Below are 25695 nucleotides of genomic sequence, written 5' to 3'. Positions count from 1 at the left end.
TGGGTCACTGCCTATTCAATAGCATTGCACCAACCACTGCACTAACCATGCCACCCCTTTCTAAAAAATAAAACTACTTAAAAACTAGTTTTAAAGCAAGAGTATGTTAAGTTTAAAAATTATCAATCCTCTTGTTCATCTTGCTACTGTCCAAAACGAAATCTTCTTGACTCAGTTAAATGGCAGAAGAACTGTTGCAAGGTGAAAATAGGTTCTTTTAATTAAAAGTCATGAAAAGAACGTCAGATGTTGTCTGTTTAAGTAGCAGCTTTTCTCTACACAAGAAAGAAACTGCAGTTTGGATCCTTTATTTGGACTAACAGCCACACTTAACGTGATCACTTATTATGATAAGCTGACCCATGAGTAAAATGCTCATGAAAGCCCATTCAGGAGTTACTGGGATATTTAAGTGACCGACTGACCCTGTAATTCTCTGTTTCTAGCTTAAAGCTTCTCAATGGGTTCAATGAGCAGCAATGCTGTGATGCAGTCAATATTCATCAGTCTATGCAAAGTGTTATTAAACATTTGATTCTTCTGGTTTTGCTGTAGATTTGAAGCATTTACTTGAGGTGATGGGCAGTGCTGGTTGGCGACTGACCATGCTGCATCAGAACCGAACCGCATTTGAGGACGCGAGACTGACTCATCTGGAGAAACCAAGCCACCCAAAGGATCTTGAGTGGACGGTGATGGAACCTTCCAGTAACCCCTCAAACCCTGATCGGATGCTGCCTGTCTACTTATCCTACTTCGATATGTTGCTAACGGAAGACTGTGCGTGGCTATCTAGGGGTTTGGCTGAGCCTCCAGAGATTGACCACAACTTGAAGACTGAGCAACCCAAGGAGCCGGAGCAATGCCCCATAGTGGACAGTCAGGAGCTTTGTGTATCCACTGAGCCGGACTATCAGAACAGTATCCACGTGGAAGAAAGATCCCTAGAACAGGTTCAGACGATGGTGATCGGGGAAGTTCTCAAGGAGATTGAAACAGCCTGTAAGCTACTAAACATCGCCGCAGGTAAATTATACCAAATATAACTTGAATGGCTGGGTTTAACATCTGATAAGTCTAACCACAGCTATTATTTTAACCTTTCAGATAAACTGCTGCTTGAACCTGATTAAAATGATCTTATAATTGCTTAAAGGTGATTTCATTTCATTCTCATCAATGGTCCTCAATCTTGCATCTTTTAAGTATTTATCCTTTTTTACTCCAAGTATTTTCTAATAATTTTTTTTTTACAGAATGAATGCTCTTGGAACAGATTATTCAAATATAATTTAAACACAAAGTAGCCAACTATTCTAGATTGGTGTAATAAAAAACAATGTTGTTTATCTCAAGTAATGTGATTATAGGCGTGCTATAGCTGACTGGTCCACAGTGTCATAAAATTGTTAGGTCTGGATGCAGACACATTAATATATGACAGATTGTACAATGTGATAAATTTTGTTTGGTCCTTATTAGGGTCATTATCTGCAAAGTTCTACAAGAATATCAAATGTGAAAAAGAATGTCCATGAGATATGTAACCTCTTCCTAACTGATTCAGTATCTTTTATTGTCTCAGTTGTTCATGTGCTTTGTACAATTACATCTTAGTGATCTAAAATTGCAGGATATTTTGTGCATCTTCGCAGGACATTGAACTTCACAATGTTTTGAATAGCGGGTCTAAAAAGTGATTTCTTAACATGGTTCATTAAAGTAAGAAAGTCCTCCTTAAACATAGCTGAAAGCAAAGTGGAGCCTATAAACAGTTAAAGTGAAGATACAGCATTTCGGTGGCAGGTAGATGGCATGGAGGCAATTCAACAAGGAAAACATAGGCCGATCAGCATATTATTGCCATAGAACATTGCAGCACAGAAACAAGCCCATTGGCCCTTCTAGTCTGTGCTGAACTATTTTTCTGCTTAGTTCCATTGACCAACACCCAGTCCATAGCCTTCTTAAATGTGAAAATTGAGCATGCATTCGCCACTTCAGCTGGCAGCTTGTTCCACGCTCCACATTGGCACAGGGGATGTCTCAAAATACTTTACAACAAGGAAAATACCAAGCGCATATGAATATCCAAATAAACAGACCATAAGGAAACCATTCAACCCCCTGTGGCTGTGCCCACTCTTTGAAAGAACAATCCAGTCGTCCCACATTCTGATTTGTCCCTATTGCCTTGTGAAATTTCCTCTTTCAATGTTCATTCAATTCACATTTTGAAGTTATTACTGAACCTTGTTTGGTCACCTTTGGAAAGGGGTGCATCTCAGATTATAATTGATCATTGCACAAAAATATCAATTTTTGTCAGCTTCTTTTACCAATTTTTCCTGCATTTTAGACTATTTGGTGTCACTCCTATTCAGGGCCCAGTGATTTCAAATATAGGTCAATTACCCACACATTTTTAAAAACTTATGGGAGGTGACAAGAAAATGAAGTGTTTGGACAGCTTAATTTAAGATTTTATCTTCCCAATATTTTTGATACTCATACATAGGTAATAACAAGAATATATATGTCCACAAAGTAAACATATATTAACAAATAGCTGTAAACAACCTATGAAAGAAACAAAAAAAACCCCAAAATGTACCGCATATAAAACAAAAATCATAATCTAATCCTTTCCTTGCGAAGTTATGATTAAACATATATGTTCCATTAATGCATGAAAGAAAGGACCACCAAACCTTAAAATGGGATCCAATAATCTTATAAATTCTGAAAATAATTAAGGAAAGGACCCCATAAATTTAGAAAATTAAAGTTCATTACATTAGTAGAACATGTAATTTTTTTCTAGAGACAAGCATGCCATCACATCAGATAACCATTGAGAATGTGAAAGAGGAACAACATCCTTCCATCTTATAAGTATAGCTCTTCTGGCCATAAGAAGAGCAAAAGCAACTACATGGGATTGTAGCCCAGAAAAATTTAAATCAGCTGACTTACTTATTTTAAATAGGGGGAAAAAAGATAAGGAGTCAAATTAATATTAATAATTAAAGACAAGGTACGGAAGATACTTTCGCAATAATTGGAAAGTGAGGAACATGACCAAAACCTGAAATAATGTACCTTCTTCAGTCATATCTGTCACACTTCGATGAGAAATTAGAATAAAATTTAGCTAATTGAACTTTGGGAAAGTAAGCGCGGTGTACTATTTTAAATTGCAGTAATGAATGTTGGGCACATAAAGAAAATGAATTAACTAATTTCAAAATAGAATCCCATGTAAGCATCAGAAAATTCTTGTTGAAAATTTTGTTCCCATCATCTCTTAATTTGTTCAGGAATTACCATTAGACATCAATAATAACTCATAGACAACTGTTAACAGCTTTTTAGCATTTGGTTTAAGTTTATAAATCTTCTCTATCATCTTTAATTCTGAATATTGAGGAAGTTTTAATACCAAGGAATTTAAAAAGCTCCTAACCTGTAAATATCAAAAAAAATATGATGTTTAGTTAATTTGAATTTAGAAGATAATTGCTCAAAAGAGGCCAAAAAAAAGAGATCTTGGAAAGATTGGATACCAAATTCCGACCATTGACAAAAACCAAAATCTTGTACAAAAGGTTAAAAAAAAGGAATTAGCTAAAATGTTTTTTAAATTGAAACCAAATCCTCAATGTATGTTTAACAACAAAATTATCCGTTAATTTAAAAGCAGAAAAGGGTAATGGAGCTCCAACTATTGAAATTAGGGAATACTTCTTGATAGAATCAATTTCCAAATAGCAACATCCTGTCTGTCTTCATGATGAATCCAAAACAAATTAATATATCTAATATCAGCTGCCCAATAACATAATGTAAAATTAGGCAATCAATCCCCTTTCTTTTTAGGATTTTGAAGGAAAGTTTTATTAAGATGAGGGCTTTTATTTCTCCAGACAAAGGAAGAGATCATAGAATAGAGCGAATCAAAAAGTTTTGGAAACAAAAAAAGGTACAGCTTGAAAAATATATAGGAACTTAGGCAGGATATTCATTTTAATAACATTAATACATCAATTAGGGACATTGAAAGAGAAGACCTCTGAACTAAGGATTTCTTAACATGGTTCATTAATGTAAGAAAGTTCTCCATAAACAAATTGTTGAAATTCTTAGTAATAGTAACACCTAAATAATTAAATTGATTCTTAACATTTTTAAAAGGAATGGCAAACTCTAGAGAGCTAGAGGAATTTAAGACAAACAACTCACTTTTTTGGAAATTTAATTTATATCCAGAAAATTGACCAAATAGATGAAGGTGTGATAAAATAGCCGGAATTGAATGATGCAATAAAAGATTGTCAGCATAAAGTCCTTATGGACAGTCCTACCCCTTGTAATACCAGAAATGTCATCTGATTGCTGAAAGGCTAATGATTCTAATGTTAAATTAGACAATAAAGGACAACCTTGTCTAATTCCGCAGTGGTTTGGATTTTATTCAGTTGGTAAAAAAATTGAAGTAGGAGAAGACAAATATATTAATTTAACCTAATTAATAAATTTGGGGCCAAAATTATATTTCTCTAATACATTAAACAAATAGTTCCATTCTACTCCATCAAAAGCTTTTTCAGCATCTAAGGAAACAATGCATCCAGAAGGTGAAACAGTGGGAGCGTAAAGGATATTTAATAAATGACTGATATTAAATTGTGAATAATGACCCTTTATAAACCCAGTTTGATCTTCAGATATAATAAGAGGCATAATATTTTCTGCTACAAAGGCAATAAAACCACTTCTGCGGTCAACCTACTGCATTTGTCAAATAGATGATAACATGGGATAAAGAGTGTGAAAGATAAAACTTCAGGGCTAAGGGGAATGAAAAAGGAGGAAGATTTATTTGCTTACTCACTGCAAAGTGTGGGAGCTACAGGTAAAATGATCCCTGGTCTGCCGCAAGGTTCTATGACGTAATTTCTCTCCAAAGCAATCTATAATCACTTCAGACAGGAGGTAGGTATAAGACCCAAATGCCTTTTGTTTGAGGTGCTTCATAGTTAGATCTTAAAGCTTTGCTGTCTATGAACTTTGAACTCATTTGTTTTGATGCAAGAGTGCCAATACCCATGACAGTTGCATGGTGTCAGATTTGAAATGGTTACATGGTTTGTTATCCTTATGACCCTAGTGCAGTCCCTATAGTACGTCCAGTTGATATGCCCTCTTTCACAGTTAGTGTAGCAACATATTGCCTTTGTATCAGAAAATCTTGGAAGTATTGCCATTTTGGTGTCTGTGAGCAAGACTCACTAACAGAACCCCCCTCCCATCCCCCATTTCAGAATTGCACAATGAAAGCTGTATCTCAGTCTAAATAATGGATAATTACCTTGATCACATACTGTGCTCCTGAACCTGGCACTTGCGATATATTCCGAATTTTTGTCTTTCTATTAAATGTTGATTCCATCGTTTCATTGTTCAAGAAAAAAACATACTGGGGGTGTAGGCTAATGTGGTGTAAATCGGGTGGCAAGGTCTCGTGGGCCAAAATGGTCCACGCTGTATGTCTAAATTTAAATCTAAATTTTAAAAAAAGTCATCCAAGCTTTTGGGGAAGGAGTTAGAATAGAAAGCACGGCAGTCATTTTTAAAAAAAAAATGAAACTTTAGCCTTGAACTCAATTCCAGAGGATCTTCTCTCGTTATCCTACTCTGAACATGATATTTTCCTCATATTCTTTCTGGATTCCATAGATGAGATTTTTGGTCATCTGTCTTACCAACATCTCATAACCAGTGTCTCCAACACAGTTCATTTTGATTTTCATACCTTGAAGAAGGGCTCAGGCCCAAAACAGTGTTAAAATATCTGTGTGACCTGATGGGATCCTCCAGCACGTTTGTGTTTTCACTACAATGGCTGCATTGAGTTCCACAGCCTTCTGAGTTCCACTTCATTTTGATTCAGATGTAAGGCTGATCAATACTGACAGAATATTGAACCAGGGTGTGCATCACCATCACATTTGCGCATGACCAGCCATTGTGCATACATATTCTCGCCAAGGTCAGCTTTTTTAAAAAGACTTGCATTTATACGGATCCTATGACATCACCTTAGGAATTCCTCAAAACACCATACTTCCAACTGAGTACTTTTGAAGTATGATCTCTGCTTGATTCATAATCCAATTTGTGCACAGCAAGATCCAACAAACAAATTATAGAACAATCAGTCAATGTTCAATTGAAGAGTAAGTATTGGCCAAGATACTGCAACCTTGTTCAGAAGAACACAATAGCATATTTTATGTCAACTAAGGGAGTGACCTTGAGTAAACAGTTCATTAGGAACAAGATGTCACTGCACACTTCCTCAGAATTACACCATCTGGAATTTCAGGTCACGCCACAGCAAGAATGTCACCATCTGAGTCTATTGTGATAGAAACAACACAGATAATCTGTGAATAGGGCTAAAGGCCCACAAATAACCCAGAGCCAGGGTTAAGGCTATTTACTTCAGTCTGGAGAGGGACTGGGAATAGGAGGGGGAAAAGTCAAGTTTTATAATCCATGCAGGAGCCAACGACATAGAGAAGACAATGAAGGAGGCTCTGTTGATGGGGTGTGAGAAGCTGATGATCAAAAGAAAATCAGAAGCACATGATTATCTCGCTCCACAGTGAAGATTGGCAGTGAATGGGATCCAAAATCGAAAAGCAAAATATAGTGAATGCAGGAATCCTTGACAGAGAAACGGAGAGCAAGGAATTTTCAGGAGGTCTGGCAACAACTTGGGAGAGAGAAACAGAGTTAATGGTTCATGTCAATAGCCTTTCATCGTAACTGGAAAAACGTGAAAACAAGCATGTTTTCATTTGCAGAGAAGGGAATGGATCAAAACAGCAATGTTTTAATGGTGAAAAATAGAAATAAATGCTTACAATCTAATAACCTTTGCATAGATTGGCAAAGTGACCAAAATTCTAAATGAACTATTTCAAGATACTTAATGTTGAGAAAAGTAAGGCAAAGTAAAATAAAGCAAGGGGTTGTTAAAGGCATTAAAGATGGGATAAAGGGAGACTTAGGTCAGAAAATCATTAAGTAACATTAGTTTGGATGATGATAAAAAACAACAAGGGGCAGAAAAGATTGGACGGAATCGTAAACAGTTTCCCAGCACTAATGGTAATGGAGAGATTGATGTGCTCTAACAATGAGAATGCACTAATCATGGGTGATTTTTAATCTACATATACACTGAGCAAACCAAATTAGCTGCAATAGTATGAAGGATATACAGTATAAGGGTGCAGAGGAGATTCACAAGGATGTTGTTGGGACTGGAGGGTTTGAGTTACTAGGACTTTTCTCCTTGGAGCACAGGAAGGGCACAGATGAGGTGAATGGTGACAACCTCTTGCTCAGGGTAGGGGAGTTTACATCTAGACATTGTGCATTTAAGGTGAGAGGGGAAAGAGACCTGAGAGGCAGCTTTTTGGGTACAGAAAGTGGTGGGTATATGGAACGAACTGCCACAGGAAACCTTTGAGGTGGATGCAAGGCTATTAAGGGAAACAAGAAATATAGGGTGGACATATGAACTAAGGTTAGAAAAAAAATCAGTAATGTTCTTATTGTATAGCGGAGTGGGAAAATGGTTTTCTGTTCCATCTCTTTTTCTTGACCTCTCACAAAATAGAGCTATTTTTAAATGAAGCTGAACTTTTTCTCTCAGCCACTGAAATCTGCCATAGTGCAGAACAATTATAAATGTACAAGAGGCAGAAGAAAACTCCCAGCCTGAAAGTCTGTTCCTTTATCCTATGTGATTAATAGCAATCTGTAATTAAAAAAAAAAACAACAGGAAATACTGGAACTACCTTTATTTGAATTCCATTTAATCCAGTTACTAGGTGCAGAGATATCTCGGTGAGGAGTCATGAACATGAAAGCAGATGGCAAGCAGTGTTCCATTTCCTTTAGTAAGCCTAGCCCTTAATAAAATATCAGTCTATCAATTAACAGGCTGGAGACACTGGATTGTTGAATCAATAATTTTTAGGTGTGGATTATACCAAAATTTTGTTGAACAGGGTTTGGCTTACAACCTGAGCATAATAAACTTCAACAGACTGTAAAATACATTAACAGTTCCCTTGATTAGAGTGATTCGAGTGATTAGAGAGTAGCAGTGGTGTTACAGGGTATTCAAGGAATTAAATAAATAATATTAAGCAAGTAAATGGGAGGGATACCTAGGTAGCTACTTGTAGTATTCTACCAGTAACCACAAAGTCTAGGCTGAGGGAACGATAGGCTTTAACCTACAGAAGAACCTTGCTGGCCCGGATCCAGGTATAGGAATGGTGGGAAGGGAGAGGTGGCTTAACCTTTATGGCCCAGGACCATGGGGGAGGAGTCATAGGGTATGAGTTATCAGTGGGCGGGCCAGCTCCATATATACAGTGGTCGATCATAACTATATACAATGGAGGAAACATATCACCACCCTACTTATGTGCAATTTTGTTTCCTTTCAATGACAAACAGCAAATTTCAAATTTATTAATTTAACATTAAACAATTAAGGCATTCCTGAGGACCACTGATGACTTGACAAGCTTACATTGGTGAGAAGTAGGCAGCCAACGTGGATTGCTCTCTTCTGGGCATTCAGTGAATGGGACACCTAAAATGTTATAAATTGATTTATTTCAAAATCACGGGGATGCGTGTAGATGAGAGAAGTTTTTCTCTCATTCCCCCTCCTCCCTTTCCTGGACATTGCAGCTTCCCACAGATTCGCCCTCTATGGCTTTATCTGCAAGGCAATCCAGGGTTTTTTTTTCCTACTTCTGGATGCAAATCCTGCTCAACCCAATACTGAACTTATGGTGATGGTTCATAGATCCTCTTGGCCTCCATCTTAATTCAAAATTCTTTTTATTTCAAAGTACAGCAAGGTAACAGGCCCTTCCAGATCATGAGTCCACCCCCCCCCCCCCCAAAATACACCTATTAACCTATAGCTCCCGTATATGTTTTGAATGATGAGAGGGAACCAAAGCACCGGAGGAAACCCACGCAGAACATGTGCAAAGTACAACCTCCTTACAGACAGTGCCAGATTCAAACAAGGGTCGCTGGTGCTGTAATACTGTCATGCTGTTACATTAACCATGCAGCTCTTCCACTCCTCCTCTTCCCATATAACCCACTTGTAGAGCACGTCAAAAGAACCAAAGACTTCTTGATCAAGGCTTTTATTAACAAAAAGACTGGAGCATATCGCAAGTAGGTCGACCAGTCCAGAATGACCTGGTCTGGCTAGGAGCCATCCTTTAAGATCTGCCAGTAGGTGTGGCTACACTCTTGGCCATTCACAGTCATCCTACACTACCATCTGTACATATACACATTGGTGATAGAATCTGTACTATCACACCATTTCACTAACTTCTTTTGTTGGCTAGATGCTGAGTTAGATAAACAACAATTTTCACTGTACCTTGACACATGAAACAAAAAGTGTAAACTTGAAACCTGGGCTATTTTTAAAGAAAGAACTTGTACTTGTCCACAGTGCACCTCAAGGCTCATCAAGTGGAGTGGACTATTGGAACACAGGCCAATGTACACGTTGTTAAGGTCCCATCAACATCAAATCATTTGGCTCAAGTCAGATCTTGGCTGGAACAGGTTCTGGACACCAATTGTTAGTGCTTTTTTGACTTTAAATCTAATGACCAATATGCACGTGCACATCTTGCGATACAAGTCACATTAGCTAATTGGTTGGGTTGGTGCATGATCTGCAGTAAAGAGAAAGCAGAATAAACAGAATATGGGAAGAGATGATGTCAGAAGATGATGATGTCAGAAGATGGTGATGTCAGAAGATGGTGATGTCAGAAGATGATGTTAGAAGAGATGATGTTAGAAGAGATGATGTCAGAAGATGATGATGTCAGAAGATGATGAGGTCAGAAGAGATGATGTCAGAAGATGGTGATGTCAGAAGATGGTGATGTCAGAAGATGGTGTTAGAAGAGATGATGTCAGAAGATGATGAGGTCAGAAGATGATGAGGTCAGAAGAGATGATGTCAGAAGCTGTCACTAGACAGAACTGGAGAATGTGAATGAGGTCCCACAGTCGGAGATCACTTCTATCCTGGAAGGATCCAGACTTGCCCTTGGTGAGGAAGACGCGTGTGATGCTAGGTCTTCACTAAGGATGTCCTCAGTGAAATCTGCCACTTGCTGCAGCAACAACAGCAATTTCACAGCGAGTATTTCTAGCTGATGGATCTTCAGATGACTTCGGCAATGATTTTTGAAACATTGTTGGAGCTGGAGAAACTGCCATTTTGTCATAGTTTGCCTTCAAGTGTTGGATAAGCATGGCTTTTGATGTTCTTTCTTCAGGAGATCTAAATGTATTTCACTCTCTCTTGCCAGAAACTAGCAGCAGAGAGAGAACACAGCTTTGTGCAGATTGCAAACTTCCCTGTGGTGCAGGGTGCTATAAGCTCCTACACATCACTTTGTAGACAAGTCAACTCTTCCACAAAGTAAAAGAGAAAGAGAATAAATACCCCCAATATCCACCTGCTGTGTATGCATTGACTTTCATTGTGAACAAGGGAAGTCAATGCCGAATATCAATTGATTAGACCTTGCTAATTGTTAGGCTTCTGCAATGAATATACAAATATTGGCAGATGTATCTCCTTTGAGGTTGAAGGACAGATTAGTCCCTCTCCTGTTAGCAACTGCTACCCTCAGTTGTGCACTACATGTCCTCCCAGAGAGCAGAGAGCATTGCTTGTTGAAACTGAGCAATATATTTGGTTGGTTGGTGGTAATTAACCAGCTGGGAATCTGTTCAAGTAATGAGATGTGATTGTAAGGCCCAGAGCAGTGTCACGTGTGTGAGGGTGGGATGCAATAAATGAATATTTGGTGTATGTCCCGAACAATACAACGATAAATTATGAATGACTGAGTGGTGGTACATTGTGTAGGGTTTGAAGCTGATGGTGCATTTGGTGGGTAAAGATACATTCTCTGAACCTGATCGTCCATGAGGGTTTAAGACAGTGTGCAGTCACCAGTAAGCAGTAATCAGTGACATCAAATGTATGCTCTTCTATGATGTCAACCATGATAATCGTAAGGAACCTTTCAGGCTCAGGATCAGGATCAGGATCAGCTCAGGACTTTGATGCAAACCCGTGAATTCGCCGAATTAGCATTTCTGTTAGAGCTCATGTTGATTATTGCGATGAGCAAATCTGTGTCTGGAAACTGTTGAACATGATGCTTTAGCAACCTTCAAAGGTTAGAAAAGAAACAAGTGTATTGTTGGTTGTCTAATGTCATCAAGTGTTTCTGTCCCTATTCCCCAATAGCACAATATCAAAATGTGGTCTTCTCAATTAGTAATGGAGTCTAGCAGTGATCTCTGAAGTTCAGATTTATTGTCAGACTACATACACGACATCACATGCAACCTTGAGATTCTTTTTCCAGCGGCTCCGGCAGAATTTCTACCTATCAATAGTGCAAAAAGAAAACTGTATTCATGAAAAGATAGTCTGCAAAAGAGAGAATTGTAAACGAAAAAGAAGTGCAAACAAACCGACCCTGAATACAGAAAATTCAATAATAAATAAAGTGCAAAGTAAGAGTCCTTAAGTGAGGATGTGATTGAGTTTGTTGTTTAGGAGTTTGTGTTTTGACTGCAATCACAATGTCTGCAGACTTCAGTGTTTTACTCCATCTTGTTGGCCATACAGGCTTACTGCTTCATTCAGTTGCCAACCTTGCTGTTGGAGACAATGAGAGCAGGAAAGATATTCCAACTTGAGCCCTATTACAGCTGCACCATTTCACCTTATTACTACACCAGTCGATATTTGTTGTTAGCACCTAGAAGACAGTGAGCAGTATTTTTCAATTCTAGACCATTGTTTCTATTGTAGATATTAAAATTCATATCTTGATAAAGATAGATATGTTTAGTTATATGATACCAAAGTTGTGTTGCTCATTGTGGCTTGTTAAGCTCTGATGTCAGAGCTTGGTCTAATAAATGTCTTGACTTTGCATCAATTGATGAGGAAGGAATTGCAATTCCCTCTATAACGTGGAGATGGTTAAGTTTGATGTCTTCAAACTTAATCCACTGCAAATATACTTCTAATTTAGCCGTGGCAGATAAGGAGGTGAATGAGTAATCTGTTCTGGGCAGTGGGTTTGGCTGTCTCTAATCAAGTCAATCTGGACTCAGTTTCATTCCAATCCACTCCGAGTCTCCTCACTAACCCATGATGTATCCCAGTTTTTGCGGACTACCTTCGATGACAATCGAAAGAATGCAGTGGCTCTAAATTCAAAGAGCTATCTTATATATTTGAAATTATCATCTCAGTATTGAAGAAGTGCAGGTCAATGGAACCAGGCAGAATAATAGTTCAGCACAGACTCTACTGTTCGATGGTAAAGCAGGTAAAAGGGTCCTGGTTTACCATTTAATCTAATTGACAATCCCCAGCTGTGGGGCATTGGCAGGGAAATGATGCTTTTAGATGGATATTTTGTTCACGTGTCTGGAGAGGGATTTGAACCCATACCTTGTGACTCAGGAGCAAGAGTATTTCTGACTGAATCATTACTGATTTGGAACATATAAGCATTTAAATAAGAACCAAGACCTGGCCTTTGGACCCTTATAGCTTCTGTTCCTATTGAATGCCCGATCCGCAGATGATCTCAACTCCTCATTCCCATTCCCTTCCACACCCATGAAACAGATTTTTCTTTTTCCCTAGTGATCCATTTGGTGTTCCTGTCATCACTTCTCTCCCCTCAAGCTCTGAACTTGTCAAAACTTTAATGCCTCACCTTTCTTCCTAAATTTCCCCAATTTGCCACTTCTTTCTTGTGCCTTGGTACACCCTCATACATGATTCATAAAAAGGCTAGTATACAATTGCTGCAACTAATTAGGAAAGCTTACAGCTTATTGTTTATTGCTAAGGGATTGCATACAAAAGTAGAGATGTTATGCTTCAGTTAAATAGAAAATTGGTGAAATGGGGTCTGGAGTGCCATGTACAGCATGGGTCTCCTCTCTTAAGAAAGAGCAGTAATAAGTTGGATGCAGTTCAGAAGTTTACTGGACCTGCACTGGAATGTGTTGTTTTTTTTCTCCTGTGAGGAAAGATGTGAGGTATCCTCTTCTCTCGCAGTGTCATGAGTCTTTTTGCGTTCTCTTCCATGACGTGCGGTCGAAGGGCAGTTGAGGCCATGATTATCTTATGTGGCCGAGATAAACAAATACTTAATAAGGAAGAGGTGAAGGGTTCTCCTAAATGGATGGCTATGATATGAGAAATATATTGTATGGGTGTGGGAGGGAACGTTGGCAGTTGAGTGAGGAAAGCAATCACCGGTAGAAGGGTGACAGAGCCTTTAATAATGCATCCAGTCAGAGCCTCGAATGCTGTCTTGCCTTCTGGGTTCCAGGATTCCAGGGAGATCGAGAAAAAAAATTGTAAGGGGAAGGAACTGCTTACCATTGTGGTCTAACTGGAAACTTTTAACAAGGGAGCGGAAAGTAATAATTATAATGGCTCTGCATAATTCCCAGTCACAAAGTACAAAAGGGAAATAGAGAAAGGTTAGTGAGTTCTCAAAGGCGATTGTCAGTTGAGAATTTCCACCTTTTCCATATTATGTCATGAATTTGTGTTCATTGAAACATTTTTTGCTGTGACTCACATTGTCTTTCATTTCTTCTGATGAAATTTGGTGACCTGATAATATAGGAGCACAGCGGGCACTTTGTGCACACGAGCTTCCATGGTCAGTGAGAAAATAATGTTGATTGAAGGATAAATACTGGCCGGGAAAACTTCCCTCATCTTCTTCAAAGTAATTCCGCGCGACCAATAACTCAATGGAATGATCAAAGACTTTAGAAATGGCCTGAAAAGTGGGCATCTGTGGAAAGGTGCCCTGGTGGAAAAATAATACGATATCTGCAATGATTTGCTTCTTTCCAGACCCAGTGGAGTGGAGTGTAGGGAATGTCCAGAAATGGATTTTATGGACTGAACATCAGTACCGACTGCCACAGATTGGAAAATCCTTTCAGGAACTCAGTGGGAAAGACCTTTGCTCTATGATGGAAGAAGAGTTCAGGCAGAGATCTCCAATGTGTGGCGATATTTTATACGCACATCTAGACATCTGGAAATCTGGTATGTACACATCTTGGCTAAAAAGCCTGATTTGCCAGTCACACCCTGAACACCCCTCTCCTCATCCACATCCATGCCAATTTACATGGAGGTTGAATGAATCAAATTTGCTGTAATAGGAGGCAGATACTTCATGGACTGTGTAGTGTTCAATAAGCTGTGGAATCTACCAGGGAAAAGGTCATTTCAGATCTTCAGTGAGAAAGAGTTGATTATTAATGCTGTGGTAAAAAAGCTGTAATATATTTTACTCTAAATGTTGATTTTATTTTGAACCTGATGGAGCTCAGTCATCTTCCAGAATTCCCCATCACCTATGAGTAACCTAAGCTATTCTACTGTGGGAAAAATCCCAGACTAATCCAATCTGATCAAACCTCTCACAAGTAAATATTTCATCCACATGGGTTGTTGGATTGGGAATCAAGAAAGTTACAATCTTGTTTTAATCCCTTACAATCTGAGATCAATTTTAGTACAACATAAAATCAGCATGCAACTGATGGATCCGGGATTAAACCAGTTTAGTTCAATAACTGTGCTGTTTATCCATTGACCTATCACCGTTTACCATATTTTGTTCTGAAGTCATCCTTCAGAAATTCTGCCCATCTGGTAAATATATCAGAGGCCCACTCTGGCATTGTGGGGTTGTGAATAGTCAAACGATGCCATCTCTGACATGCATCACATGTGGCTTCATTCACAAGGTAATGAAAGTTTCATTGCCTGAGTCAGTCAATTCATTTCTCCATTGCTCATAAACATCTGACGGCTCAGTATAACCAGGAGACCTTGCGCCTTTGCTGGATGGTACCAAATGTACAGGGATTTAGAGTGATAATGTATTGACAGGAAACTCTTGTGTTCAATGCTGATGGAGCTTGCAGTTCTTTCATGTTGTAATATTGAACATGCCATAAATTAGAAAGTTAGAAGCGCATGTAATAGGGTAATAGAACAAGCATGGGAGGTGTTCATGTACAAATAGGCTGCATTAATCAAAGTTGCTGTCATAAAGAGGAAGATAATTCACAAAATGTTTAAATGTTCTGTCCTACATAAATCGATTGAAGAAAATGCTTGGGGAAAGGTTATATTATTCAGTGAGAAAGTTTCTATTTATAATCTTGTTGTAAAAAGGCTTTTGGGGAAGAATGACCATTATATGTTGCAAGTTGACACTTTGAAAGTGTTGTTCAATCTAAAATTATTGTCTTATATCCAAACAAAGGAAATTAAAAATAAAATTTTTTTTAGATATACAGCATGGTGACAGGCCATTTTGGCCCACGAATCCATGTCGCCCAATTTACACCCAATTAATCTACAACCCCCTGTACATTTCGAACAGTGGGAGGAAACTGGAGCCCCCAGGGAAAACCCAGTGGTTTTGTCTGGGGCTCCAGGTTCTTCCCACCTTCAAAAACGTACTGGGGTGTAGGTTAAACTGGGGTGTAATTTGGGTGGCACGGATTCATAGGGCTGATTTGGCCTGTTACCGTGCTGTACTGTCTAATTGAATTAATTTTTTAAAAAATATCTTTTTGTTCTGGAATTACAAGCCGCAGTTGTTACGCTCAGAGTAAAATCCTCATTTTCTTTTCACCTCATAACATAAACATGTTTTATGTTTTTATGTAGTTGGTAGGAGAGAAGTATGGAAGAAACCAACAAAGCCTGACTGCTTCACAGGGAAAAGGGTCCATAAAGTTTGAGCAGAGTCCTAAGGTGGCCATAGCCAAAAAAAGGTTGAGAATAGCTGTTCTAGACTGAGGAGGGGTTGTGGCCCAATATGTCGCCCATTTTCTTTCTTCCACTGGTGCTGCTCGACCCGCTGAGTTCCATGAACAGATAGAGTATGAGGCCAGTTTGAAGCCGGGGCAAGAGATTTTATAAAGAACTGAATGGGAAATTAATTACTTTCCTTGCTTCTGCCCATGGAAGAATGCCTTCAAACCTGCTGGTTAGTATGGGGAACGAAGTGAGAATAAGGAACTGATGGAACCAGAAAAATAGTACTGGAGAGGTGGGTGAGCTTGAAAGTCAATAAATCCCATGGACCTGATGATTTGCATCCCAAAATTCCAGAGATTTGAAGGAAGCAACTTCAGGGATAGTGGATGCACTCATTGTCTTCTTGCACGGTTCTATTGATTCTCAAATTTTTCCCACCCCATTTGAGAAAGGAGAGGGAGAGCAGACTGGGAACTTCTGTTAGTTTGATGACCATGGTAGGAAACATATTGAAATATATTATGAAGGAAGCCCTGGCAAAGATTAATAGGGCCAGCCAAAATCAAAATGAATTAAAGGAAGATGAATCACATTTGACAAATCTACCAGCATTCTTTAAGGATATAGAACCATAGATTACTACAGCACAGAAATATGCCCTTCGGCCCTTCTAGTCCGTGCCAAACTATTTTTCTGCCTAGTCCAACTGACCAAAACCTGATGGAATTGTGAAATGGCACAGGATGTAAAAGCTTTGGAGATTTGAACAAGTTCAAAGTTTATTGTCATGTTTACTGACAATACAGTGAGAAAGTTTGTTTTTCAAGCAGTCCATCTGGTCAAGCATACATAGTTCAGCAGTAAAAACAATTGCACAAAGTGCAGAGTAAAAGACTGAATACAAATTTGGCATCTTTATTTGAAGGGTAACAAGAGGCATTTCAGGGAAGCTCACCAGACTGTATTCTAGAATGAAGGAGTTGACATGTGAAGAAAGATCAAACAGGTTTGACCAAAAGTCATTGGCATCTGGAAGATCAATAATGTTATTGAAACATGCAGGCATCTGAAAGGGGGCTTGTCCGGTGTAAATGTTAAGAGGTTGCTTCTCCTCATGGAGAAAGCTAAAACTACAAATTGGATGGGAATGATGGGCAGGCTTGTGAAGTCTAATTTCGACACCCCCCCACCAACCTCCACCCAGAGAACTGTAGAGGCAGAATCATATAAAATATTAAGCCTGCAACTTGCAGATTTTCGAATTATGTGGGGGTGGGGGGCGGCGTCAAGGATTGTGGAGATCAGGCAAAAGAAAGTGCAGTTAATGTCAAGATTAGATCAGACCTAGTCTTATGAAACGGAGAGAAGGGTTGAGAGGTTAGCTATTAATAATTTTCCTGATTTTTTTTTGCTATCTTATCCTAATATTTATCTGCAAAATGTAAATCACACTTTCCTTAGCTCTTACTGTAATGGTCCCATTTTCATAAAACCACCAGCTGAAATAGTTGTCCCAATCTTCCTAATCACAACTGCAATTTTGTAATCTATATTATTCCAAAGAAAAAAAGCCTCAAATATCCCTCTTCATTGATGCAAATTCATACAAATCTCTATTATTGTATAATAACTTCTTCATTATTGTCGGTGGTGGTTGTAATCTTTTCCATCATTTGCATTGTTAATGACACAATCTTTACAAATATCTATTAAAGTCCCTCACTCCACAAATTTTTCATTCTTAAAATTCTTTCCCTTGACTAGGGAGGGTTCTATTGTACTGGTGAAGGGCTTCAATGAGGTGTCTTGGAAAGAGTTGAATTGCACTGGTTCCCACACATTTGTGCAGAATAGGGTAAATTGTGTTTTCTTTAAACGATTTCATCAAAACATAATGCATTTTGGTAGAAAATGGCATTGAATCATTCAAAGAGCTGAGTGTAACAGGGTTGGCTCCATGCAGAGTCAAACTGACCACTCCATTGTTTTGTAAATCAGTGAGAACCGATGGCGCGAGATGACCTCTTATTCAGCGATGAAACTGGCACAGAATCCAATATACCATATAGTTGATCACCTTCCATCCCTCATCAGAGGTGGCAGCGGGAGTAACTTTAGAGTGAGACGACTGTGAAGGAGCCCTGCTGATAGAAAGAAGATTCTTATGTTGCTGTGAGGTGGCAGATAATTATTTTCATGTTTACATTACGGTTTGAAATGAATAAGGAGGAACATGGAAGAATGTAGTCTGGGAAAGTGAGACACCTTGCACTGTGTATTATCATCTATGTTAAATTGATCCCAAGAGATGATTGAGGAAAAGAAAGAAAATCCTCTTGGCAAGAGGGCAAAATTAAAAGACAACACAAAAGACATATTTCCACTTGATTTTATAAATAAAATCATTTTCTAAAAAGGTCTTTAGGGCAGTACGGTTAGCGCAATGCTGTTACAGCGCTAACTGACACTGAATGTAAGGAGTTTGTACATTTTCCCTGAGTCTGTGTGGGGTTTCCTTCAGATGCTCCAGTTTCCTCTCCCCCTTTCAAACCGGGGTTGTAGGTCAATTGGGTGTAATTGGGCGGCATCGGCTCATAGGCCAAAAGAGCCTGGTCCAGTGTTGTATGCCTAAACTTTTAAAACAAATTATTCCCGTCTTTGTGTCAGAATGACCCTGGGCTCCTAGGAAGTGCCACTCCTCTAGATACAGCATGGCTGTTGCTTAGCTTCTAGAGAGGGGGACCCAACACCCAACCCCAACCAACCAATTTTCCCTTGCAACCGCTGCAACCGTGCCTGCCTGTCCCGCATCGGACTTGTCAGTCACCAACAAACCTGCAGCAGACATACCCCTCCATAAATCTTCGTCCGCGAAGCCAAGCCAAAGAAGAGAGGGGGACTAAAGCAGAGTGGACAGCTGTGGGCATAGTGCACTTGACTTCAAGTCAAGTCATCAGGTTTATTGTCATCTGGTTGCACAAGAACAACTTGACGAAACAACAAGACATTTTAAATTTATTTAAATTTAAATTTAGATATACAGCACGGTAACAGGCCATTTCGACCCATGAGTCCACGCCACGTAATTTGATCCCAATTAACCTACAGCCTCAGTATGTTTTGAGTGGTGGGAGGAAACTGGAGCCCCCGGGAAAAACCTAAGTAGACACAGGGAGAACCTTACAGTTAGTGTGGGATTCAAACCTTAGTCCTGATCACTGGCACTGTAAAGGTGTTGCACTAACTGCTTTTCCAACCATGCTGCCCTAACATAGCACACATATAGGAAAAACAACACATATGCAGGACAAATATTCATATATACAAATAAATACATATTGTTTTGTGAATATGAGAGTCTCAGATGGTTAGTGTGAGTAGTTCTTCTGCACCATGTGGCTATTAGTCACAGCAGTTTGGGTCAACTGATTGACAAGGATAAGCAAGCCTCTGACAGATGGTACAAACACTGCTTCCCTGAGCCACATCTTAACAACTGGAGGATGATCATGGGATTGTCACAACATCCTGGAATCTCCTCTGGATAGCAGCAGGAGCCAACACTGTTGGGGCTGCAGGGAAGCTGAAGCATGGTATGTAAGGCTCTGAACCATGTTTGGAGTTGGCCACCAGCTTTGTACAGAAAAGGATAGGCTCCAAGCTGTGTACATTAGCTGTACTACCCTATTGTCAGATTCCTCTATGCTCCCCAACAATGAATGCTGGCTTCCTAATGGATTAAATAGAATGAGAATAAGTATCAGTCAGTGTTTAGCTGTAGTGTGGCTGATTGAAATCCTCATCCAGGACTTCATCTACCAAAGGTATGGATAACTTTTCCTTCTGGTGAGATGACTCCTTTATTCTTTGTTTTGGTTCCAAAGTGCCAAATACCTTCTTGTGTATGATTAACATAACATAACATAACAATTACAGCACGGAAACAGGCCATTAGGCCCTTCTAGTCCGCACCGAACCAAACACCCCTTTCTAGTCCCACCTCCCTGCACAATGCCCATAACCCTCCATCTTCTTCTCATCCATATACCTGTCCAACCTTTTCTTAAATAATACAATTGACTCCGCCGCCACTATTTCTCCCGGAAGATCATTCCACACAGCTACCACTCTCTGAGTAAAGAAGTTCCCCCTCATGTTACCTCTAAACCTCTTCCCCTTAATTCTTAACTCATGTCCTCTTGTTTTAAACTTTCCTCCTCTTAACGGAAATAGTCTATCCACATCCATTCTGTCTATCCCTTTCATAATCTTAAATACTTCTATCAAATCCCCTCTCAACCTTCTACGCTCCAAAGAATAAAGACCCAATCTGTCCAATCTCTCCCCATACTCCAGATGCTTAAACCCAGGCAACATTCTGGTAAACCTTCTCTGCACTCTCTCCACTCTGTTTATATCCTTCCTATAATTAGGCGACCAGAACTGCACACAGAACTCCAAATTAGGCCGCACCAACGTCTTATACAATCTCAACATCACCTCCCAACTCCTATATTCCATGCAATGATTGATAAAGGCCAGCATACTAAAAGCCTTCTTCACCACCCTATTCACGTGAGTTTCTACCTTCAGTGAACGATGTACCGTTACTCCTAAATCTTTCTGCTCTTCTGCATTCCTCAATGCTCTCCCATTTACCACATATGTCCTATTCTGATTCTTCTTACCAAAATGAAGCACCTCACACTTATCAGCATTAAATTCCATCTGCCATTTTTCAGCCCACTTTTCTAAGCAGCCCAAATCCCTCTGCAATCCTTGAAAACCTTCTTCATTATCCACTATTCCACCTATCTTAGTATCGTCTGCATATTTACTAATCCAATTCACCACCCCATCATCTAGATCATTAATGTATATAACGAACAACAATGGGCCCAATACAGATCCTTGAGGCACACCACTGGTCACCGGCCTCCAACCTGACAGACAATTATCCACTACCACTCTCTGGCCTCTCCCTTTCAGCCAATGTTCAATCCATTTGACTATCTCAAAATTTATACCTAAAGACTGCACCTTCCTAACTAACCTTCCATGTGGTACCTTATCGAAGGCCTTACTGAAGTCCATATAGACAACATCCACTGCGCTACCCTCATCCACATTCCTAGTCACCTCTTCAAAAAATTCAATCAGATTGGTCAAACATGACCTTCCTCCCACAAATCCATGTTGAGTGCTCCTGATCAGACCCTGTCTATCCAGATGTTTATAAGTACTATCTCTAAGAATTTTCTCCATTAATTTACCTACCACAGACGTCAAACTTACAGGCCGATAGTTGCCAGTATTCCTCCTTGAACCCTTTTTAAATAACGGAACCACATGCGCAATGCGCCAATCCTCCGGCACTATCCCCATATCTAATGACATTTGGAAAATTACCGCCAGAGCCTCTGCTATTTCCTCCTTCACTTCTCTCAATGTCCTGGGGAAGATCCCGTCTGGTCCCGGAGACTTATCCACCTTTATATTCTTCAAAAGCCTTAAAACTACACCTTTTGTAATCTCTATATTCCCCATATTTACCCAATTTGCTTTTTTTATCCCACATCTCCCAATATCCTTCTCCTTAGTGAATACCGAAGAAAAGAAACTGTTCAATATCTCCCCCATTTCTCTAGGTTCCACACACAGTTTTCCACTCTGATTTTCTAAGGGACCAATTTTGTCTCTAGCTTTCCTCTTACCATTAACATATTTGTAGAACTCTTTTGGATTAGTTTTCACCCTGCTTGCCATAGTTTTCTCGTACCTTCTTTTAGCTTTCCTAATTCCTCTCTTAAGATTCCTCTTACATTCAATGTATCTTTCAAACATCTCCTTAACTCCATGTTTCTTATATCTAATGTACGCCTCCCTTTTTCTTCGAACCAAGTTTCCAATATTCCTTGAAAACCACGGCTCTCTCAAACCTTTTGCCCCTCCTTTTAACCTAACAGGAACATAAAGCTTTTGCACTCTCAAAATCTGATCTTTAAAAGACTTCCATCTCTCTACTACATCCTGCCCATAAAACAAATTGTCCCAATGCACACCCTGAAAGTCCTTTCGCATCTCCTCAAATCTAGCTTTTCCCCAATCAAAAACCTCAATCCTTGGCCCTGATTTCTCTCTTTCCATAATGACATTGAAGCTGATGGCATTATGATCACTGGACCCGAAGTGCTCGCCAACACTAACCTCCGTCACTTGACCCATCCCATTTGCCAACAGTAGATCTAACACTGCTCCTTCTCTGGTCGGCACCTCTACATATTGTTGTAAAAAACTATCTTGCACACATTTCACAAACTCTAACCCATCCATTCCTTTCACAGAATGTGTTTCCCAATCTATATGTGGAAAATTAAAATCTCCCATAATTACAACCCTGTGCTTATCACAAATATCTACTATCTCCCTACAGATTTGCTCCTCTAGGTCTCGGTCCCCTCCGGGTGGTCTATAATACACCCCTACAAGTGTAACCTCTCCTTTCCTACTCCTCAGTTCCACCCAAATAGCCTCCGTGGATGTGCCCTCTAATCTATCCTTCCTAGGCACCGCTGTAATATTTTCCCTGACAAGCAATGCAACCCCACCTCCTCTTGCCCCTCCGACTCTATCACACCTAAAACAACGAAACCCAGGGATATTCAGTTGCCAATCACATCCCTCCTGCAACCATGTCTCACTAATCGCTACCACATCATACTTCCAAGTATCAATCCACACCTTCAGCTCATCCACCTTTTTTACAATACTCCTGGCATTAAAATATATGAATTTCAGGGATTTCCCATTTTTTAATCCCTGTTTTCCCTCATCTTTAAGAACAACATTATTTACTTTTCCTGCCAATTGCCCTTCATCTTCTTCCAGAGCATTTCCCTTCTCTATCACCTGCCCATCCATATTCAAATACTTACTACAAACTTTCATTGTTTGCATTCTAACCTTCTCCTTACTGCTCTGTACTATTTTGTTCCCTCCCCCCAACCATTCTAGTTTAAAGGATCCTGAGTAGCCCTAGCAAATACCTCTGCCAGGATTCTGGTCCGCCTGGGATTTAAGTGTAACCCGTCCTTACTGTACAGGTCACATCTCCCCCAAAAAAGGTCCCAGTTATCCAGAAACTTAAAACCCTGCCCCTTACTCCACCCCTTCAGCCACGTGTTAATCCTCCACCTCATTCTATTTCTATTCACACTGTCACGTAGCACAGGGAGTAATCCAGAGATTACCCCCTTTGCGGTCCTTCTTTTTAACTCCCTACCTAACTGCCTGTACTCACTTTTTAGGACCTCTTCTCTAATTCTCCCTATGTCATTGGTACCTACATGTACCACGACCTCTGGCTCCTGTCCCTCCCACTTTAGGATATCTGGGACACGAGCAGCAACATCTCGGACCCTGGCACCAGGGAGGCAAACCACCATCCGGTTCTCCTTGCTGCGTCCGCAGAATCCCCTATCCATCCTCTTAACTATGGAGTCTCCTACCACAATTGCCCTCCTCTTCCTTTCCCTCCCTTTCTGAGCTACAGGGGCTGACCTCGTGCCGGAGGCACAGCCACTGTCACTCCCCCCAACCTTGATGTCCCCCTCAACAGTGCTCAAAGAGGCATACTTATTGCTGAGGGTTACATTCACAGGGCTCGTCTCTGGCACCTTACGTTCTTTTGTCCCTCTCCTAACAGTTACCCACCTTTCATCCTCCCGTGGCCCTGGCGTGACCACCTGGCTGTAACTCCTGTCTATGACTACCTCTGTTTCCCTAACCAGCCTGAGGTCATCGAGCTGCAGCTCTAGTTCCCTAACACGGTCCCTGACAATCTGCAGCTCGACACACCTAGTGCAGATATGGACATCCGGGAGTCTGGAAGACTCCAGGACCTCCCACATCCGGCACTCCCGACAACACACAGCCTTAACACTCATCCCTTACCCCAATGAAGAAGTAATGAAGACTATCTTAGCTTTCTCTCCGCCTGCTTTCGCCGAAGCCTGATGAGCCAAAGCCTGGAATTCCCACTCCTTCACTGGGCCACTCACTCGCTGGGCCGCTCGCTGTCCCTCTTATTTATTGGCCTTTTACCAATTAACCCCTTCACATTATTCCATCCCCTCAATATCTGTGAAGTATTAGGATGAAGGCAGGTGACTATCAATGTAGAATTTGTGAAGAAAAGTGGCTTTTAGTGCCTGACATGGACAAAGTATTACCTGTAGCTAGCAAATCAGGAAATAGTGGGATGGGGAGTTGAATGGATGAGGAGAGAGTGGAAGAGGGATTAGTGGGAAGAAGCATTAGAGGGAAGAGGAGTGAGTGGGAAGATGGATGAGTCAGAAGTGGGATAAGTGGGAAGAGGGCCAAGTGGGAAGAGGGATGAGTGGGGTAGAGTTAGTGGGAACAGTTGCTCTGAGGATACCATTATCTTCAATCATTTCAGGACTCCACTCTCCACTAGCCAAGGCCTCAGTAATATCCCTTTCCATAATGGAATAAGGATATGTGAAATCATGAAACTTGTTATTTCTTGATCGTTGGAGTAAATATCTAGTATTGACCACCCATCATTGGGTTTCTGGAGATTCTTTGGTGTTCACAGCACACCCTCCTGTATGTGCACATGCGTGTACACACACACACACACACACACACACACACACACACACACACACACACACACACACACACACACACACACACACACACACACACACACACACACACACACACACACACACACACACACACACACAGAGGGATATCTCTCCTCCCTTCTATCTCCCCTTCCCATTGCTCCAAGATAGCATCAGAAAACACATGCCTCTACTCTCCTGTGCCTGGTTATGAGGTTGGATTCGGTTGCAAAACATGTCCCAGCACCTATTCTAGCTGTAGCACCCTCGCTTTTGAGCAATATCGCCTTGCTCTAGTTAGCACAAAAACCTATCAAGATTATAAATATATTATTGAATTCACACCAGTAAAATGTTCTCAATGGTAATGGTAATGGCACAGCTGGACTCTCTGTTGTTGGCTGAGTCCATTGAGAAGCAATGTTGGCAGAAAATCCACCAGAGTGACTGGACAGAGTGCGGGATCTGTTATAGATTTCAGATTTATTGTCAGAGAACATACATGACATCACATGCAACCCTGAGATTCCTTTTCCCTCTGGGTGAGGCAGAATTACCACTTATCTGCAGTGAAAAAATAAAATGTACACGATATACACATACGAAGGGGACAGAGGGATATCTATCAAGTGTAAGCAGGAGATTTTTAGTTTGATTTTGGCATTGTATTTGACAGAGATATGTGGGCCTATGGGCCTGTTCCTGTGTACACTTCATTTAAAGAGAAGAAATATTGAACACTGGATATCAAAGGAGAGGCTGCATGCTGAGTAATTGTATTAAATAATTTTCCATTTGTTTTTAGCTGTTTGGATGAAAGAGAAGTCATCTCCTGGAGATAACAGATATAACATGCTCCTCACAACTGCTGAACATTCCATCTGTACGTAACCTCTCTTTCTATTCATTGAAATAGATGCATTAAATCCAACCTATCCTGATGTATTTGCAGAGAGGTCTTGACTACTAACTGTTTCTGGAAACAATCTGAACTCCCAAGCTCCCTTTGGTTCCAAACCAGTTTGGATGGAGTGAGCATAGAT

The 25695-nt window shown here is 40.2% G+C and overlaps 1 protein-coding gene across 1 annotated transcript in view; it reads left to right on the top strand.

Moving 5' to 3' along the window:
- The window catches only part of LOC138764991 (SAM pointed domain-containing Ets transcription factor), a 140956-nt gene that overhangs the window by 104571 nt on the left and 10690 nt on the right, over nucleotides 1-25695 (top strand). Inside the window, exons 5-7 of the mRNA XM_069941554.1 lie at nucleotides 556-1026; nucleotides 14067-14264; nucleotides 25458-25535. Of these exons, the coding sequence (XP_069797655.1) occupies nucleotides 579-1026; nucleotides 14067-14264; nucleotides 25458-25535 (724 nt within the window). The 5' untranslated portion in view covers nucleotides 556-578. The remainder of the gene's footprint in view (nucleotides 1-555; nucleotides 1027-14066; nucleotides 14265-25457; nucleotides 25536-25695) is intronic.

This window comes from Narcine bancroftii, chromosome 5 (genome assembly GCF_036971445.1).
Source record: "Narcine bancroftii isolate sNarBan1 chromosome 5, sNarBan1.hap1, whole genome shotgun sequence".
Taxonomy (NCBI): domain Eukaryota; kingdom Metazoa; phylum Chordata; class Chondrichthyes; order Torpediniformes; family Narcinidae; genus Narcine; species Narcine bancroftii.
The sequence above is the reverse complement of the archived record's forward strand: the minus strand, read 5'-3'. Positions and strand labels throughout refer to the sequence as shown.